This window comes from Bactrocera oleae, chromosome 6, assembly GCF_042242935.1.
Source record: "Bactrocera oleae isolate idBacOlea1 chromosome 6, idBacOlea1, whole genome shotgun sequence".
NCBI classification, from domain to species: domain Eukaryota; kingdom Metazoa; phylum Arthropoda; class Insecta; order Diptera; family Tephritidae; genus Bactrocera; species Bactrocera oleae.
Window position 1 is genome coordinate 52,016,125 of NC_091540.1, and position 19,524 is coordinate 52,035,648.

At 35.9% G+C, this 19,524-nt stretch overlaps 3 protein-coding genes across 5 annotated transcripts in view; all 3 read right to left on the reverse strand.

Annotated features, from left to right (window-relative positions):
- Positions 1-4,849: 4,849 nt before the first annotated feature.
- On the reverse strand, positions 4,850-7,100 carry Pmi (Transmembrane protein Pmi). The gene is made up of 3 exons (XM_014244492.3): positions 6,929-7,100; positions 5,868-6,201; positions 4,850-5,743 (listed from the first exon to the last, which is right to left on the reverse strand). Exons 1-3 carry the CDS (start codon positions 6,949-6,951, stop codon positions 5,579-5,581), a joined length of 522 nt encoding a protein of 173 aa, XP_014099967.1. The 5' UTR covers positions 6,952-7,100; the 3' UTR covers positions 4,850-5,578.
- A 178-nt stretch (positions 7,101-7,278) lies between these two features.
- Positions 7,279-10,252, reverse strand: Rabex-5 (Rabaptin-5-associated exchange factor for Rab5). 2 transcript variants are annotated; one of them, XM_036359134.2, is made up of 7 exons: positions 9,851-10,252; positions 9,532-9,768; positions 9,170-9,476; positions 8,941-9,098; positions 8,623-8,879; positions 8,311-8,553; positions 7,279-8,233 (listed from the first exon to the last, which is right to left on the reverse strand). In XM_036359134.2, the coding sequence occupies exons 1-7, from the start codon at positions 9,990-9,992 to the stop codon at positions 7,376-7,378; spliced, it is 2,202 nt and encodes a 733-aa protein (XP_036215027.2). In that variant the 5' UTR covers positions 9,993-10,252; the 3' UTR covers positions 7,279-7,375. The 2 variants fall into 2 exon arrangements, with proteins under 2 accessions (XP_036215027.2, XP_069967031.1); XM_070110930.1 differs by having other exon boundaries at positions 9,532-9,771; positions 9,851-10,251.
- A 2,070-nt stretch (positions 10,253-12,322) lies between these two features.
- Positions 12,323-19,524, reverse strand: part of LOC106624719 (protein FAM135A) — a 51,992-nt gene continuing 44,790 nt past the window's right edge. For both annotated transcript variants that reach the window (XM_036359132.2, XM_036359133.2), the window contains exons 6-9: positions 16,010-19,476; positions 15,733-15,944; positions 15,328-15,568; positions 12,323-15,259 (exon numbers count right to left, since the gene is read on the reverse strand). In XM_036359132.2, the coding sequence (XP_036215025.2) occupies positions 15,067-15,259; positions 15,328-15,568; positions 15,733-15,944; positions 16,010-19,476 (4,113 nt within the window). In that variant the 3' untranslated portion in view covers positions 12,323-15,066. The remainder of the gene's footprint in view (positions 15,260-15,327; positions 15,569-15,732; positions 15,945-16,009; positions 19,477-19,524) is intronic.

A 19,524-nucleotide genomic window follows, 5' to 3' on the forward strand; every position in this document is an offset into this window, starting at 1 on the left:
TTGAGATATATAATATTATACAAATTAGAAGATAATCCTTTTCTTATAATAATATTTCTACAAGAATATGTCAAAAGTGGGTATATCGGGTCAATAATTCTTTTAGACGAAGATGAGATTAATATAATTTATGCGACGTGATAGAAAGATTTTCGAACTACCGGATGACTTTACATACATATTGATTTTCGTTGTTCAAACAAACCTTATGCACCTGAAGGTATTTCCCTGACTTTGATCCTGGCAAGTTACAAGAGTATGAAATGTTCGGTTACACCCGAAGATAGCCTTTCTTACTTGTTATCTATTAGGATTTCATATAACGGCCATATATTTAGAAGAGTATTTTGGAGGAACGGGTTTGTTCGGGTTACGTAAACTTGACTGTCCTGAGAACGAATAGAAATTGAATCTTGTAATGCTATCGAACAAATTGAGACTTAATCTAGTGAAAGACTTGCCAGTTAAAAAAATACACAAATTTAAGGTTTCTTTAGGTTATTGAGAACATTTTTTTTAATGTAAACTTTTTTCTGCAGAAACAAAACTGCTTAAAAAACAAGTAAGGAAGGTAATTTGGGATGTAACCGAACATTTTATACTCTCGCAAAGTCAAATGGTATACTCGTTTGAGATTTCTTTGTGGATTGACTGATATTTTCGGTAGAAGGTCAACTATAGGCACTGGGGTCCACATATTTAGTACTTAGGGGTTTGAACAGTTTTGGTTCGATTTAGACAATTTTTGGCCGCAAGGTGGCATACTTTAATTGCATTATTTACGCAAAGTTTTACCCCGATATAATCATTGTTACCTGATTTGCATAGTGGAAAGTGAAAGAATCAGATGGAATTGAAAATGGTGTTACATGGGAAGTAAGCGTGGTTGTAGTCCGATTTCGCCCATTTTCGCACTATGACATAGAAACATGAAAAGAACGTTATGCATCGAATTTGGTTGAAATCGGTTGAGCAGATCTCAAGATATGGGTTTTCACCTAAAAGTGGGCTGTGCCACGCCCACTCACTAATTTTGAACGCGGTTCCTATAAAGCCAATTTATACCATCTCAGAGATAACATTTAATGTCTCTGGCGTGTTTAGTGCTTGATTTATCGCGCTTTTAGTAGTTTTTAACAGTACCGTTATATGGGGAGTGGGCGGAGTTGCCACCCGATTTCAACTATTTTCACACCGTCAATAGAAGTGCTAAAAACATTTGCTTCTAGTGAATTTTGTTGTTATAGCATTAGCGGTTTAGGAGATATGCACATTAAACCTATTAGAGGCGGGACCACGCCCACTGTTAAAAAAAAAGTTCTAACTGCAGATGCCCCTCCCTAATGTGATCCTGTGTACCAAATAACAGTCTTGTATCTTATTGCGGAGCTTAGTTATGGCAAGTTATTTGTTTTTGATTAATGGCGTTTTGTGGGCGTGGCAGTGGTCCGATTACGCCCATCTGCAATACCAACGGTACCAAGAAACATGTCTACCAAGTTTCATAAAGATATCTCAATTTTTACTCAAGTTAGAGCTTGCACGGACGGACGGACAGACGGACAGACAGTCACCCGGATTTCAACTCGTCTCTTCATCCTGATCATTTATATATATATAACCCTATATCTAACTCGATTAGTTTTAGGTGATACAAACAACCGTTAGGTGAACAAAACTATTATACTCTGTAGCAACAGGTTGCGAGAGTATAATAAATAAATAGGCTTTCAGTGAAGAGTATTACCATATTATAGATATAAAATTCTTTTTCCTTTTAATAAATGACCAACCCTAACGCGCACACAATCTTTCTAGTCCGCATGGTACCAGGAAATATGAACCACTTTGGGAGTTAGTTTATTGAAGTTTCCAAACTACTTAAGTATACGTGTTTTTAATTCGAGAAAACTAACTATACCATACACCATGTGTTCCTCGACTTGGTAGCCTTTAAAGACATTAGAATTTGGAAGAATATCTTGGATCCACTCAATACAAACGAGCTTTCAGAGCGATATACAAAAATATAAATATTTATACAAGTATGTATTAATGAATGAAATGGAAAAATTGTCTGGGATGCAGAAGTAAATTCCAACATCTTTTATAAGAGTTTAAAACAACTGGTTTTAAAAACAAAAAACGAATTTTCGAAAATTAAAAATAAAGTGTTCAATGCAGAAATATTCCAGCTAAAAATAATCTCAAATTCCTTTAATCAAGTCCTTCTTAATAAGCAATACAAAGTAAAAGCAGCAAAGACGACAACATCCATTGTACTTTGGGGATGTTTCAAAGAAAGAGCTCTAAAGAAGAATACTGCGATAATAAACTTTTCGCATCGATAACGAAAGACATCATCTGTCCAGTTTTGAGAGTATTTAAAATGATACTACCTGAAAGAAGGTACAAATATAAATTTGGCGATTGCTTTTAATGTTCTTAAAAAGCGAAGAACAAGAGGTGAGGCAGGGAGAAGTTTGAATCTAATCCATGAATGTGACAATAGAAAAGATGAACAGTTTTATGTTTACGGTTAACTATTAAAATCATATTCTTTTTGAACCAGTTTATCTCTTTGAAATCATTAAGATTTCGCACAGGGTATTTGGACAATAATATGTACATATATGCACATATATATTTGGCGTACATGTGCGTGAACGTATTTCACAGACATAACACAAGCCGCTTCTACGCAAACATGAGATTTCATAGTACTAAAATGGTGATTTGCAGGTCATCTCGCTGAGATTTACACATGGCCAGTTCAGTGTCTTATATACTATGCACATGTTTATATTCATACACATAAGAATACCTCCGATAATATGCGTAAACGCAAATATGCTTATCTTGGACACTAGTCTACCATAGTCTGACGGGGATGTCTTCCTCATATTGTTATGATAAATTTAATGACTGGAAGAATTAGATAATCTGGTATATGCCTTTCACTCCCATTGGCTATAACACCAAGACAAAAATGAAAAGAAAGATTTGAGAACTCATATTTTTTACTAAACAGATAGAATACAATCGGGGTAAATGAGTTCTGAGCGTAAAAAACTATTTGAAAACTTTGGATGGAATTTGAGGATGTTATTAACTTAAGAAGTTGATACGATCGTTAAATATGCTACAGAGCGTTTAGCGTTGGGCCTAAGTGCTATCACTGTTTGGACCAACATGAAACAATTCTGTCATGAGAATTCTTCTCATTAGACTTTCGGAGTCGGCTTAAAATTTGGAAAACCCGATTTTTTCAAATTCTTGAGTGATTAAAAGTTGCTAAACGCTGCTGTGGAGACAGTCCTTGGCCGAATATGAGTTCCTGGTCGTCGCGAATATCCGAATTTTTGTCGAAGGATGTTAGATGTTCCTTAAGTTTAGCTATAGAAAACAAGCTATCTTTACAAATTGCTTATGAGTGGGTTTTAGGGGAAGCAGTTTCCGATGTCATAGGAATACTACTTAATTTTACCTACTCTAGTATTCAGAATACTGCTCTTGAAGTATTGTGAGGAAAAGTCAAGTCTTTTATAAATACACTCTTGGTGCTAGTGTGTGATACACGATGATGAAACCAGCATAGCAGATATTGCTTTCAGATCTGGTTGTGCTATTGTAACGAGAGAAAATATATCCATTTAGTTTGCCACGTTGATTGTAACCGCTAAAAGAAATTGTCGGAGTCTGTGTACGCGTGAGCGAATTCCTCAGTTTTTGAGAAATCGCTCTGCAATTTTGTACACATCATTTTCTCACAAAGAAGTTACTCATTTATCGGAGGTGCCGATATCAGACAACTATAGCTTATAGCTACCATACAAACTGACCGATCAAACTAAAGTTTTTGTATGGAAAACTTTTTTATTTGACAAGGTACTATGTTCATAGGCTTAGGTATGGGTAAGATTATTATCCAAGGCATTGCTAAAATCTCCAAACATAGTGTTCAGATTGGACCACTATAGCATTTAGCTGTCATTTAAACAAAACGATCAAAATAAAAATAAAAATATGTTTACATCCTTTTATGGTATAAAAAATGCCGAATATTTCGGGGCAACTAGAGAGGGGCAAAAGGAGAGTATTGTATGCACCAACATGCATATGTACTTATATCTTTCTGGGTAATAAGTAAGTTGACTTAAGCAAAGGCAAACAATTGTATTGCTAGTAAAAATTTAGGCATAACCGTTACCTACACGTTATTAAAATTCAATAGCGAGTCTCGAGGAAGTTAGCGAAAAGAACTCACATAGTCATTAACTTAAGTGGACTCTTTAATACATACATACACATAAAAGTATTGCCACAGATACACATAATGAATAAGTAAATTTTGGCAATAAATTGATTGATTGTAAATAATGATTTCAGAAGCGAATGGACGCATATACATATATTTAATGGTATATGTATTTGTACGTATTGAATTCTATGCCAAATTTCGTTATCAGCGGTAAATAACATCATACGCTGCAGTCGTCAAGTGTTATTGTACTTACAATTGAGCTTGATGCTTTAGTAAACGACATAACAATTCATATTTTTCCAACTTTATTTATTTATTTATATATTTCTTTAATTTGTATTATTTTTTGCATTTTATATGCGTTTATTTCACTGTTTTTATGTTTTTTTTTTGCGTTGTATTAGATACATTTGAACGTTTTACATTTTGAATTAATTATTAAAACAAAATTACGCTTTATAAGACGATTCCAATATATTATTTATTTTTTTGTATTGCTAAACATTTATTATTATACTTTCATTAATTAAATTACTTTTGAGTTTAATTTTTTTTGTATGTCTAAACGATTAAAACAATATACGCTTAAACACTTTTCAATGCGAATGTAGTTTATTGCTATTCAACACCAATACTTTCACAAAAGAGGCTTAGAACAATGCAGATAACCGATATATGAGTTAATCGGTATGTATGCAATAACACTCGAATAATAATGCAGTCTCGAAATGAAGTAAAAATTTAAAAAATGCACAAATTTAGTTTCTTGTTCATTTTTACTTAAACTTTTAGCTAAGCGAAACATTTAAACGTACAATTAATTTAATAAATTTTCACCTTACATTGGTATTGTAATCGAACAAATCGTCTTTTGGTAAACTTTTGCAATTGTGAATTTCGTAGCCAAAATATTTCCACACATTTTTTTACACTAACGCCTTATTTTATCTTCATTCTTACTATTTGTAAAAAAAAAAATACAAAATAAAAGTTCGTTAATTGCATTAAATAAAAAATTGGGATGTTTATCCACCAACTTCCAAGTATTTACTATTCCACGCTGAATTAATGCAGTTATTATCGCTGCAGTTAAGCCGCCTAATGCATCTCTTTGTGTGTATGTGTGGTTATTTGGATACTGGTGGTGATTGTGGTACGGTCGCGAGTGCGTGGAGGCGCAGTTGCATGCAATAAAAACGATAAATGTACAAATATCTGCAGTACATTGGTGTGGCATTGACATTCTACTTTTCATCTAATCACAAAAGCATGCAACTTCACTCAGACAATGCGGCTGGGTGTTGGTAAGCTTAGCTACTTGTACGACCGCCATATTTGCCATGCACAGAATGCTGCTGATAATAAAGTGACACTGCGATGCAAATATTTGGTTTTGTTATTAGGCGAGTAGCCTAGTATCATAGGAGCAGACACATCTCCGAGTGGTAATTTGCTTAGGATTTCATCATCGCTTTCCACCTTATGTGAATAGAAAATAGAAGTTTATTAAATTCCAAGTAATAACAGAGAGAAATCGATTATACATAAGTAATCAGTAATTTTTGTCTTGATAATATTTATATTGACAGGAAAAAAATAATACCTGATACTGGCAGCATGGATCATAATTCCAAGATACTGTGTATAATCCTGCACAGAAAAGCGAAACAGCGCACATTGGCGCTGCAATCACTGGCCGATCCCGCCATAATAAACTAGATATGAGAGAAGCGACGCCTGAAACTACGGCTGTTTTGTGTAAGCAATTACCAACCGTTATCCATCGTTCAGTTTCATCGCCCAACCTTGGCGGTTCGATAATTATGTAATCCACTTTAGCCTCCAACGCTTTGTCCAGTTCAGCTTCAAAGCGTTCATGTGCATTAGTGCTTTCGTAAACCTCACGTATTATGCGAAAGGTTGGTGCGCTTGTAGAACTGTCACAAAAAGTTGAAAAACATACATATATATAAAACGATTCGTGCATGTAGACAAAACTAAAGTTTACGATTTTCTTATCGCGGACAAGCAATTATATTAATCTGGCATAAAGAAAATTTATGTAGATAGGTATATGCTTTCAAAAGAAACATTTGTGCAATTAGTTAAATACATTTCGTTATGTGAGCAATATAAGCACTCCTTAAAGTGTTGTGAGTAAATATACATGAATATATGACTAACATATGTGCAGTTCAAGGTCTCGGTCACAATATTGCGTAGTAGACGTGACGCTAAAAACAGATACAAGTAATATCTGGAAGGGTGAGACAACTTCACCCATCCCTACTCCCACTCAGCATCACACTCAGCTGTTTCTTTATTATTATATTTTTGCAATAAAAAAATAATTTAAAAATACTATATATACCATGTACTTTCATGGCCTACTAGTATGAATAACCTTTATGTTCAGCATTAAATACGAGACAATAATAAGGAAAGCATTAGACACTTTCGCACGCAATTTATTTATTTTCACTCGCGCTCTTGCCTGCACATTCTCTGCGTCTATAACAGCCGGCTACATAAAGTACTTTCAACGCAGCCACACACAACACACACACAAATTATGATATATTCTATTCTCCATTTGAATTGCATAACAAAAATGCTGAAATATTAATATAATTCCAAAATACATATAGTCCTTTTTGCACCAACCTATCCTCATCACTTTTTCTCATTTTTTATGCTATTGTCTGTGTATTTTCGATGTTTTTGAATATAATCACGCTCACAGCTTCCTTCAAAAATACCACAATCCCTCCACACACAAAATCACAGCGATGGACAAATCGAAAGCCAATCGGATCGAAGTCTGTCTGTGTTTGGCATTTCGCTTTGTTGTCATACTATTGTGACTGCCAGTTATGGGGAATTCACAGTAATGATGCCTTTTTATGAGTAAATAATATGGCAAAATAATAACCTGATCATTATGCATAACGTATTTGAACCCTCAATAATTAAGCAAATAATTAATATAATAATTATTGATTATGTACGCAAAGTAATTTATAATAGCATTTTATTTATTATATGCAAATATAATCCAATTTACTATATTAATACACTTATCACACCACTGCGAAATTGGACTGACTTAAATCAATTAGCTTTACTATTTTCAATTACAGTGCTAGTTGTCCTTAAGCTAAGATCGCTTTCATTAATAGAATGGTTTAGTGATGCAAAATCCCCAGTATTACAAGAAATAGACGGTATTTCGAAACTCGAGAAACCTCGATAATCAGTTACTGTCGGTTTCAACGGCGATGGAAGCAATGTTCCATTTGTGGGCGAATCACTGTCCAATAAACTACGCCCAACTGTACTTCCATCTTGGACAACTACTTGCAGATCACTTTCTGTCGACGATTTTTGTGCAAGGGGATCGAATTCTTCCAAATTTAATTTCAAATCCTCGGTAACACTGTTTTCACCGCTGTGGTCGGATAAATCAAAGTCATAATTTACATTTGTAAGTCCACCTCGTAAATCTGTGCTAATTAAATAATCATCAGTGGAATCAGAATGATCTTCCAATAGCGAAATGGCATCGAAAGGTGTATAATTAAAAATTGGAGATGTGAATTGCAGGTCAGAGTTTGGCTGTGCTGGTGGTAGAGGCGATAGCCGACCAATCGATGTAGTACTTGTGTCTTTAAGTGCCAATGTGTGTGATGCGTCCTCCAAAATATCAATTATTTGATTTGTGCTGTTTTGTACTAAAGGCGTGGGAAGAGTATTTTTTGTACTCTCTTTTTTCGTTTTCTCATCGGCGGTTAATGCAGCAATCAAATTAGCACTATAATGTCCAATTGATTCGCTGGTCGCTAAACCTGTTTCACTCCCATTTGCCAGGTGAGCTCTTGCTTTACTGATTAAATGTGGTGGTGTTTTTATGGGCAGGATAGTTAGTGGGGCTTTTGCGATGCAAGCATCAACTTTATCGGAAATCTCCCGCTTGTAAAGCAAAGCAAAATATTCAATTAAATTTATACATGCTATATTACACATAAAAGAAGTATTAATTATTGTACCTGAAACTCTTCGAGGTCTTTACGGAAATTATCAATACCAGTAGCAATGCTAGTATTCCGCTTCTTTAATGATTCCATGCGCTTCATATTCTCCGATATCAAATGTAATCCCTCACAAGCCAACAAAGCGCTTTCCCAAGGTGTACTAAATGCTTTATCTCCTGACATGAGTAAATCGAATTCTTCTTCTGTGATACCCAGACTTTCGCCATTTAAATTCTCAATAAATGAGATTGCGCAGCACTTTGGTTTTTAAAAGAAAATCAATAAAATTTCTGTAAAATATTCGAAATGGCATACATATATACATACCAGATTCGTGAAATAATAACCACCTTCACCACTCATTAAGCGTGATGCATTAGTAAAGCGTGTTACGAAGTTTACATTACTATGCAGTCGTACTGGATTAGCTTTTAACACAACGAAAATGAGAGCAGGAAGAAATTCATCTGCGCTTGCCGGACCTCCAACTGAATGCTTCAGTAATTCAAAAATGTGGCGACAACAGCGCACTGTGCACTCCAGTTTCTCTTGTGGTGAGTAATATGAATCGATGCCTACCAGTTCTAAAATGTTGAGAAATGTAAATTTAAATTTAAATTTAAAAAAAAAAATACTAAGACATGCCTGTTATAGCATTATAGACCAGGTCTCGCGACTCCGCATTAACTTCATCAATGCTGCATACTAAATGTTTTGCCGTTATCCAACTGAGTTGACGTATGCGTTTTTGTATTTTTACATCGTTTTCTTCATCGAGCGTGAAATACGGACTAAATAGGAATCTAAAATAAGGATTTCAACAAAATTAAACTAAATCGTATTGAAACAAAAATATTGATTATTTTGCAATTACTTGTGATTTTGAGTCATGACAACTTTTTCGAAGAAATCGATTGCACTTTCACGGTCTTCGTTGGTGGCAATTTGGAAACGTTGGTCACTGTGCACTATATCCGCCAGTTTGGTGTATGCATTTTGTACCATCTCTGACAATTCATCAACATTTTTATTAGCACTATTATTCATATAACTGCGTATGGCATTATCTAGGCGTTGAATTTCACTTTTTAGTTTACGTTTGCCATCATCAGGTATGCGAAGTTGGCGTAGTTGCAGCATAAATTGACTTTCGGTGGGATCGGGCACATATGTTTTTTGTCCTTCATTAAAATGTTAACTTTTATTTCGAACAGAACTTAAAGCTTACAGGCTTACCTAAATTACCGTCCTGTTTTAATTTTTTACTCTTCAGCGTATTTGATTGAAGTGTTTTTTGAAATACAGCTGGCACGAGTGATTTCTTCTTCGTAAGTGTACCTGTCGATATTTCCGGCATACTGTCCTGTCTCTTGTTTGGCACTCGCCCCAAAAGGTTTTGTGGGGACAATCGACCAGCTGTGCTCGTGCCACCGGTATTCGTCGAATTTGCAGGCGGAGGAAGTGCATTCTGCTCTGCTTTATGTCAAAAGTAGTAAAAAGTCATAAATCGTAAAATAACACATATATTTTTAGAACTCATGAAGCTGCAACTAACCTTTCTTTCTTTTATCGTTTCGTTCACGAAAACATTTGGAGCAGAGTCCATCAAATTGGGCATTTCCATAAAATCCGCAGCCTTGATGGCATTTAAGGTCACGTTGTACAATTCGTAATTGGGGAACACGCGCTAGTGACATATCTAATTTCCTATATGAGTATTAAACGGTTTTCTAATTTTCAGCACTATGTTAATTATAAGCAAATATTTATGGCGAAAATTTTCTGGCAATAAAAATTAATCAATGTTCGTGTCAGTCACAATCCGTATCTATTAATTTTGTTTTGACAAGCATTTTCGCAAATTCACAATTAGTATGTCATTGTTTTCTTTTTTGTTTTGCTTTTGCCCACTAAAAGCGGTGTTCACGAAGAGTGATAATAAATACTAATACGATGTAACCTTATCGTAAGATATTCAATTTTGGCTTACGAATACCGAATTTATTCAAAATCAAATTTAAATAAGAAGGTATTTATTTTTGGTAAATCAGTTTGAATGACAGCTATAAGCTATAGTAGTTCGACCTGAACAAAATGTTTGGAGATTGTTGCGTTGCCTTGGACAATAATCCATACCAAATCTCATAATTATTTCTTGTCAAATAAAAACGATTTTCATACAAGGGCTAGACTCTGATCGGCTAATTTTTATGCCAGCTAAGTGCTATAGTGATCTGATATCGGCGATTCCAACAAATGAAGAGCTTATGGTGAAAATAACGTGTGTAAAATTTGAGATCGATTTCTCAAAAATTAAGGGTCTAGTTAGCGTATGTTCAGACGGATAGAAGGACGGACGACTCAGCTCGTCACGCTGATCAGTTTTACTCATACATATATACTTTATAGGGTCTCCGACGTTTCTCTAGTTGTTACGAACTTTATGGCAAAATTAATATACCCTGTTAAGGGTATAAAAATATAATGCTATATTTAAATCACGAAAACTAAACTTTATATTTGATACAGAGAATCATAAGAATTCTTTCTCTCTGGTCTCTGTCGTGCAAAATTAAAAAAAAGTAAGGAATGATCAATTTTAGACTTGGGATAGCAAATAGATAAAGGCACTATTTGTGCAAAGCTTTTCCCAACATATTCATTGGTGCTTCATTTGTATACGGAAAGTGGAAGAATCATATAAGGTTTAAATTTGTGTTATATGGGAAGTAAGCGTTGTTGTGGTTCGATTTCGCCTATTTTCGCACCGTAACATAGAAATGTTAAGTACCGAATTTGATTGAAATTGGTCTAGCAGGTTTTTAGATAGACTGTCATATGCAGAGTGGGCGTGGCTTTTATCCGATTTCATTAATTTTTCACACTGTCGGAGAGAATATAGAAAATAATTCTCCTGAGCGAATTTAGTCGATTTAACTTTAACGGTTTGGAAGATAAGTGGAATATATAATCTATCTTAATTAGTTTTATTTGATACAAGCAACCGTTAAGTGAACAAAACTATTGTACTCTATAGCAACATGGCGCGAGAGTACACTAGAGCGTATTAAATCATTATTCATTAACATATTAGGCTATATATATAGGCTGCAATATCTTCTTTTAAATCCAGCGATCGAGTGTTATATCTATCATATGAACGTTAAAGGAAAATATGGAGCGGATAAATGGATAAGAATGCATATAAGTATCTCACATATAGGAATCAAATTAATGGAACGTACGGCAATTGTTAAATTTAGAATACGGGTCTAGGGGCAATTATTTCCGATTTCATTAATTTTTGGTATAAACTATATCTCTCATATCTTGATAGAACTGCAGCATGTTCAAAAATCTGAAATATATAAGTAAATAAAGAAGCCATAATTAAATCGTAGTGCTTTATTAAATGTTTTCTTTTTACATTTTTAGATTTACTTTAAACATAATTTATTCAATTTATAAATAAGTTTTCGCATACATCGTAAATATAGAGTAAAAGCTAAAAATATTACTTCAAAATTATAAATAAAGCCAATATTTTGGTATTTAAGTAAGTCTGTATGCAGTCCAATATGAATTCTTTGTTTACGTGGTTGCTATTAAAGTAATTAAGTGGACGAATTTATAAGTCGGTGCTTATGCGTAATATTTCGCTGTGAGAAGCTTGCGGAAATAATTAATGATTACATTATATTAGTAAAAAAAAACAAAAATTTCAACTATTTATTAATTTTTGTAAAAAAAAAATATAAATTTCTACTATTTATGAATTAAATTTTTTTTCGAACTCATGGAAAAAAATAATTAAAATAAATATATAAAGGTAGAAAAATGTAACGGTTTTTTTTATAAATTTTTTTTGTAAGTTTTGTAGCGGCTTGAATGCTTTTCTATGCTTGAATGCAAATTACAAATAGATATTAAATTTTTTTCTAACAAGCAAACCCATTTAAAATGCTAACAATTTCATGCAGACTATATCACTAGTTTAAAATCAGACAATTGGCAATGTAAATACTTATTTATGTAATTTTTTTTTTTATTTACTATTATTATATAATATTTTGCAATTATTTTTTGTAACTACAAACTACAATAAGCATTTGGAAAATTCGCTCAGACAATTCCTACATTCTATAAATGATGTTCCCTGCATTTCTAACAATGGTTTATTATTAATTCCTTATATTCACTAATTAAAGAATAAATTAAAGTTTTTTGAATGACCTAATTGACCCTTACCACTGAAAGAAGAATATGTGATTCATCAATAAAAAATATAAGAAAATTTTAATTTTCTTCGGTGCATTTCCAACGTTCAAGTATATTTTTTATAACTACAAGTGTGATATTTGGAAATAATTTTGATTCATATTTTAACGGTATTCAATGTTCTAATTCACTACTTCAATAGCTGCGCAATTCTTAAAAACATGATGCAGTTTGTTACGACTTTGCTTCACTTTGGCTTCAGCTGCTCAAAGATTTAAAGAGTAAACAAACTAGGGCTTTTAAAATTATTCGAATCACCCGAAACTCGATTATTCGATTATACGGTTTGTAACCGTTTATAGGTTCTTCCGCTACTATTCGAATAGTTGCTCTGCTGCGAGTATTTGAATAAATGAAAATTGTTTGAAATCCAAGCAGCCTTTGATTTTTGATTTTTGAGTTTTAGTTTTTTTTTTGTATTTTTAAATGAACGCTTACGCTTTGAGTGGCAAACCGAATAGTCTACAACTTACGACTATTTGGATAGTGCAAACCGAATATTATTACTCGAATAATGCCCTATCCGGTTAGTCTGGTTAGTCGAATACCAAGAGCTCTAAAGCAAACCTCAAATCTCTGCCTTCTTCGAAACTACCACTCTTTCTTAGCCCTTTACTAACTAGCTTGCTAGCACACGAACCTAGCGCAACGTTTTTATATATAATACTATATTCTACAAGTATATGTATGTAGGAGTATGTATGTGTGTGTTTGCATGACTCTATTACAATATTTTTCTTCAATAAATTGATCTTTTTGATTAAAAATTTAACATTTCTCTATGCGTAGAGTTTCTTTGGTTTTGATTTTGTAACATTGATTCTCTAATACTACTTCTCTCATTCTAAATAGTTTAATATATTATATGTATGTTTGTGTTGCTTATTAAATACATAGATTTTAATATAAAAAAGTTCAAATCTCATTGAAAAATTCCTTGTTTCTTTAAGTAAGTTTTGTTTTTGGTTTTTGTTTTTCAAATTTACACACATTTGCCATATTTTGCATTTGTGCGAGTAATAGTCTGCGACTATTTCAAAACATGTTATAATTTTTGCTCCCTCAATAATTTTTCGTTACACACGTATAGAAAATAAGAATATAATTTTAGCTTTGTTTACCCGATCTTGAATTTCACACAGCATAAACATTACTAACTAATCTTGAAAAAACAATTTTCAGTGTAGCTGAAACCCGAAATCAACAATCGTCAATAATAATTCGTTGGAATAATGAAAGACTTAAGTTGGCTCGAGAAACCAGATCGACCCTTAAGCAATTGTATTCTGGATATTGTAATGTTAAATTCGTAGTTATATTTATAAATCGGATCTCCGCCTTGATCGGATTAAATCCCTGTAAATTTTGGTAACGTTGACCTATCTGTCATGAAGATGACGAAAAGCTCCTATTGACTTGAGAAATCTGATACCTGACCATGACTGATCCAACGAATGTCATACATGTAAAGAATCTTCGCAAGATTTTTATGTACCTCTTTGCAGGCCCACTCAAGCCAGCTCATATAAAACTGCTTCGCAATGCGCATATGCGTTTCTGGGTCGGGCGTTAGATGACGTCTGTTGACAATGTCTTACGCATCTTTCCACTACACTGGATTTAGAACACCGTGCGAATCACATTCTTTCTTGATTCTCCGATAATGACTATCTTCGTTATAAATTGCCGAACAAATTATCGGTAACAGTATATTTTCAGAGAAATATCGACTTTTCGTGTACTGAACATCTGGCGGTCTATATTTCTATGTTTAGTCTCGAAGCTCGAATATTTTTTTCTTCGTAATTACAATCAATTTGGTTTTGTTTACTTTTATATTAATTGTCTTCAAACAGCTGCCTGCTAATAAACTCTCTCCAAAAACTTAGGGCTTCTCATTAAAATGTATGCCCTTTTTTTCTCATACTTTACTGATCATTAATAGCATGTAGATGATGGTCAGTACTTGATCTTATTAGATATTTTAAAATGAGCACATGAAGTATGATTCAGGGTAATCCAGCTGTCTCATTTTATCAGTGCATGTCTCTCGATCCGAAAAATGAGATAAAACTTCACATATTCAGTATATTCACGATATTCAAGATTTCCTTGAAATTAAGAAAGATTATGTTATTGGATTCACTTTGCAAAAAGCCAAATATATTCCGAAATTTCCAACCTATACCTAAGCAAGGTGAAAGTATCTCATTTTGATTATTTTTTCAAAATATATAGTATAAATAAAATTTGTACGTCGACCTAATACTCAAATCCTTTGCTATAGTTTTTTATTTTTGTGTAATGCGACTCCTCCGTTACCAGCTATGTACCTATCTACCTCTAAAGCGTGTATCAACAACTACGACTAGAAACCAGCTTTTAACTAAACAGAGTCCAACAAGTGACCCAATATTCGTGCCATGTATTTTTTAAGCAAATACACTTTTTTCTTCTCTATTTGTAATTAGTAAATTTCTAGTTATTTCTTGGTTAACTAAAATATTTTAAGCCGGCAATCAGTAAAAATTTCTCTATGAATAATTCCGAGTCGAGTACAGCAATATGCGCTGCTCTACCGATGAGCGTATTTGCTGTATGCGGAAGTGCATGATGGACGTCATAACGCGCTAACTGTAATTCGGGCCGAGCCAATATCGGTGCGATTATGTTGTGTATCATTTCCCTAAAAAGATAAGAAGAGATTTCGATTTTTTATTTAAATAATCCGAGCACTGAACAGATGTCACTTGCCTGTAAACCGTGCCCAGATTGGAGTTATCACGTATGGCGGCTTTGCAGAGCTCCAAACGTGCTGAATGCGCTGGCACATAACGATCTTGACTCGAACCACAGAGCAGTATATTCTTGAAATGATGCAGGGTGCTGCGTTGACTAAGACGATATAAAAACGTATTACGTAGATCCGATGTATCACGCATACAAAGCTGTAAAAGTGAGCCGGATTTCTTCCATTTCTGCATGAACCACATGCCTTCAAACGAATAAAGATAGCAAGAGGTTTCAGGTTTAGATTGGAACAAAGAAAGGTGATATTATATTTGAAAGCACTTCGGTACATAACATACATACATCTGAGTTTATTCCTTTCAGTATCTCTCAGCATAACATTTACTTAAGTCATCTTCGGTAACTTACCCATATTGACAAGTCCGCTAGTATTGTATAGCGTACCCAAATGTGGTCCGGACAGCGATAGGAATGTGTGTAGACGCGGTAGTAAAGGACGCATTTGCGAACGCGCCAAAGCGCTACGTACTATAATCGTGCCTAAAGAGTGTGCGACGAATGAAATGCGTGTTGGATTCAGACCACATGTTTCTATATGATATAGTATCTCAGCTACAAGCCTAAAAGATTAGAGATACATATTACTTACTCCTCAATATAGCTCTTAGTAATAGAGTTCTCTTACCGATCGGTCATTGTTTCGAAATCGGAGAAGGTATCCCCTTGATTGCGCTCCGACATTAGAAACTCTAAATTTGCGCCGGGCAAACCGAGCTCAAGATAGGTACGCACTAGTCGCAAATCGGCGGCGTTTCCATCCAGCCCATGAACACAGATAATTAAATGCATACCGTTGGGCGAAAATGTGCGATACTCATCGCAAATGCTAAAGTACGGCAGTTCGGAAGCCAGCTTAGCAAAGTCCGAATAAATGCTACCGGTATATTTGATCTGTTTTCGAAATTCTTCGCGATATTTTTCAAATTCCATGAGCGAAACATTGGAATCTTGACCATTACCGATGACAGCTGTGATTTTTGTGCGTTTAACCAATACCTTGGAACTGTTTGACTTTTGGCTATCGGTTCGCGCCACTATGGCTTTATTTTGGGTGCTGCTGGTATTCTCTTTATTTTCATCCTCGGTAAGTTCAACCGCATGCGTATGTATGGTGTGATCGTTGATGTGCTCATGACTGCGATTATGGCTGTGGCCGTGACCATTGTGGGTCACATTGGTAACACAATTGTTCATGTTGGCGATATGATGATGTGGTGTTGACCTGCAGTGATTATTGTAGAGTTCGCTTGACGGCTGATGGCTATGTTTCAGCTCCAAGATGCTGTGTGACTTTAATAACGGTTTGTTTGTGAATATGGCGGGTGTGGCGATGGGTTTCAGCGATTCGTATATGTGATAGACTGGGTTGTCTATAGCGTGCGAGGGCTCCATGAGTTTTAAAAGGCTTTGGTCTAGGGCAGCGATATCTTTTATTTGGGACGGTTTTGTAAGAAGTGTCGTCGTGGGCGAAGATTTTTGCAATGCGTATGGATTTTGTGACACCATTGTCGTTGTACGTGACGAACGACTCTGACTCTTCTTTTGACTAATGTTAAAGCTTTGATGGTGCTTAAGCTTTGTTTTAGGTATTTGTGCCGACATCGACTTGATTTCGTTACTTTGTTGTGTTTTCGACGTTATGGACTGTATGGTAGGAGTTTTCTTATTGTTGCTGTGTCTTGTTGAAATTACGGTTGTTGTACAAGTATTTGTGGAGTTCGTTTTTTCTGTCGTAAATTTCTCGTGTGCACCGGGCAATGGTGGATCACGAAATTCATCGGGTGGTAGTAAATCATCTTGGAACTGCTGTGGCGGTGGTACGCGGACATTCTCTAGTGGTGTGTTTTCTTTTAAACTGGCTAGATCGAAATCTGATTTTGATTTCTCGTGTCTGCCATGTTTTAAGCGTTCGCGCCTTGAAGGAATTTCTAAATCATCCGTTTCCGTGGACTCGCCATTCGTTAAATGCTGCAGACGGCGCCGTAAATGCATTTCGGTTCTATTAAAGTCGGGTTTCATCTTCAGGGTTACGGATGAGACCTTACGTTGTATCGATATTTCATTGTTAGCGGCATTGGTTTTGTGATTTTGATTCGCTTGTTTTGCTGTGCCGTGTTTTTTAATGCTCTTTTGAGTTTGCTGATCTAATAGTTGTTGTAATTTAAGACGTAGTTGCTCACCGTTCAGGCGAGTTTCCATGCCATTGATATGTGCTTGTTCGTTCTTTTCATGTTTTTCGTTATTTGTAATGGTTTCCGGACTAGATGGCCCGAGTGAACTACGCCGGCTCGACACCCAACCACTCTCCTCACTTAATGACGACGTGGAATTACTTAGCACAAGTTTTCGCTTTTGCCCTGTGCTAGCGTCAAATTGTGGCGGTGGCGCCAGATTCGGTAATGATTCGCTAAAACCGCTAGTATTCTGTTCGCTGCTAGTCGTATTCAGCGACTCTAATTTAAATGGTACACTAAGAGAAGACAACATTTTATTGTCACTACTTTTCGAGGACTGCACTTTCGAGGGTATATCACTTTCAGAACTACTGGACTCTTTCTTGAGTGTACCGTTCTTTAACATTTCTTTGAGATCGGAGACACGTACCCGTGCGATTTCAACCGAACGCGGTATTGTTGATGCATACTCTGCTTGGCTGCTTACATCGCCTTGTGACTTCTGACGTAGGGCTTGCGAGGAGCTGCTACGCGGTATAGTGTGTTGCTGTATTGGTGTCGCTATATGCTTTGCGGCTTTTTCTTCGTTCTCTAAACAACCATTTAATTTTCTCGATTTTATGGGTGGATACGAGTTTCGTGGCGGTATCAAGCCATTCCCATGGTATTTTGGCAGCGAGTTATAATGTGAGCATAACGTTAGCTGCTTCGGTGAGTTCAGCATACGTATCTCGTGCAAATAATCGAACTTGCCCGTGTTTAATTGCCGGTTAAGTGTGCTAACGTCGGCGCGATTGCTACCATTCACATTTAAATGCAGTTTGGGCTCACAGCATGTACCATCCTCACAGTTTTTGTATTTCTGTCGGAACTCGGAGATATTTCGCATGAGATCTTCAGCCTGTGCTTTATGTTTGCGTGTCGCCGACTGTTCAAACTTGTTAGCCAAGCTGGATACACTGGCGCCATCACTAAAGTGTTTTGAATTTGAATCTGATTGTGTTTGTAAGGAACCATGCATGTTGAGCTGTTGTGTATGGCTGTGAGTGCGTAAAGATGGCGTGCTGTGGACTGTGCCATCCAGTTGATCCAATGACTTGCTGTGACGCGCCGGTAAAGTGCTGTTAGTATTATAACTGCATTCCTTTGCATTAACTGTATCATCGTCAGCCTCAAGTAGACCGGTAACAGAGTGGCGTGACATCTGTCGTTGGTTCAACGCGCTAGAGCTCGGCGCTTTTGACGATGCTGTGGTTGAAATAGTTAGACTCGCTTGCAATATTTCACCACCTAAAGCGAAACGTGGTGTAAGCACGCCAGCTACACAGCCGGGACTATTCTGATAATCAAAATTTATGGTACACGAACATTCTTTTGAATTGGTACTACGTCCGCTTAGGCTATTAACCGAGTGTGTCTTATCGAGTATGCTGGTTGATGGTGGTGGTGGTAGTTTGGGCGTTGTGTTGCTGCCACTAGAGCTCACCAAACTCTCGTGACTATTTAAATGAGGATCACTGCCGGTGCGACGACGCGTATAGTTCGGCGGTTCGACATAACGATCTTCAAATATCAATGGCAGAGAGCTCGCATCACCATCGATCGGCGTGCAGTGTACTGGTAACGGTGGCAGAGACTGTAGATAACGACTACGACGTGCCATTTCCGCGATGGCCACATAATTCTGATAATTGCTGTCATAACAACCAGCCGCCGAATGACGCGGGTTTTCGTTGACAAAGAAACCTTCCGCGAAACGTTGCACTCGCAGTATATGATGCTTTTTGGCGAGCAGTGTGTGCACGGCCGTTTGTGAGGAGGCTAGCAAGACACGCCTCCAATACATGATACACTCGGCGCAAAGCTGTGCGATGTCAGAATTGGCACGAATCGCGAAATCCTCCTCGGTGTCGTGAAGCTGTGTGAAAGGAAATTGATTGGAATAATTTAGAATTTACCGAGCTTC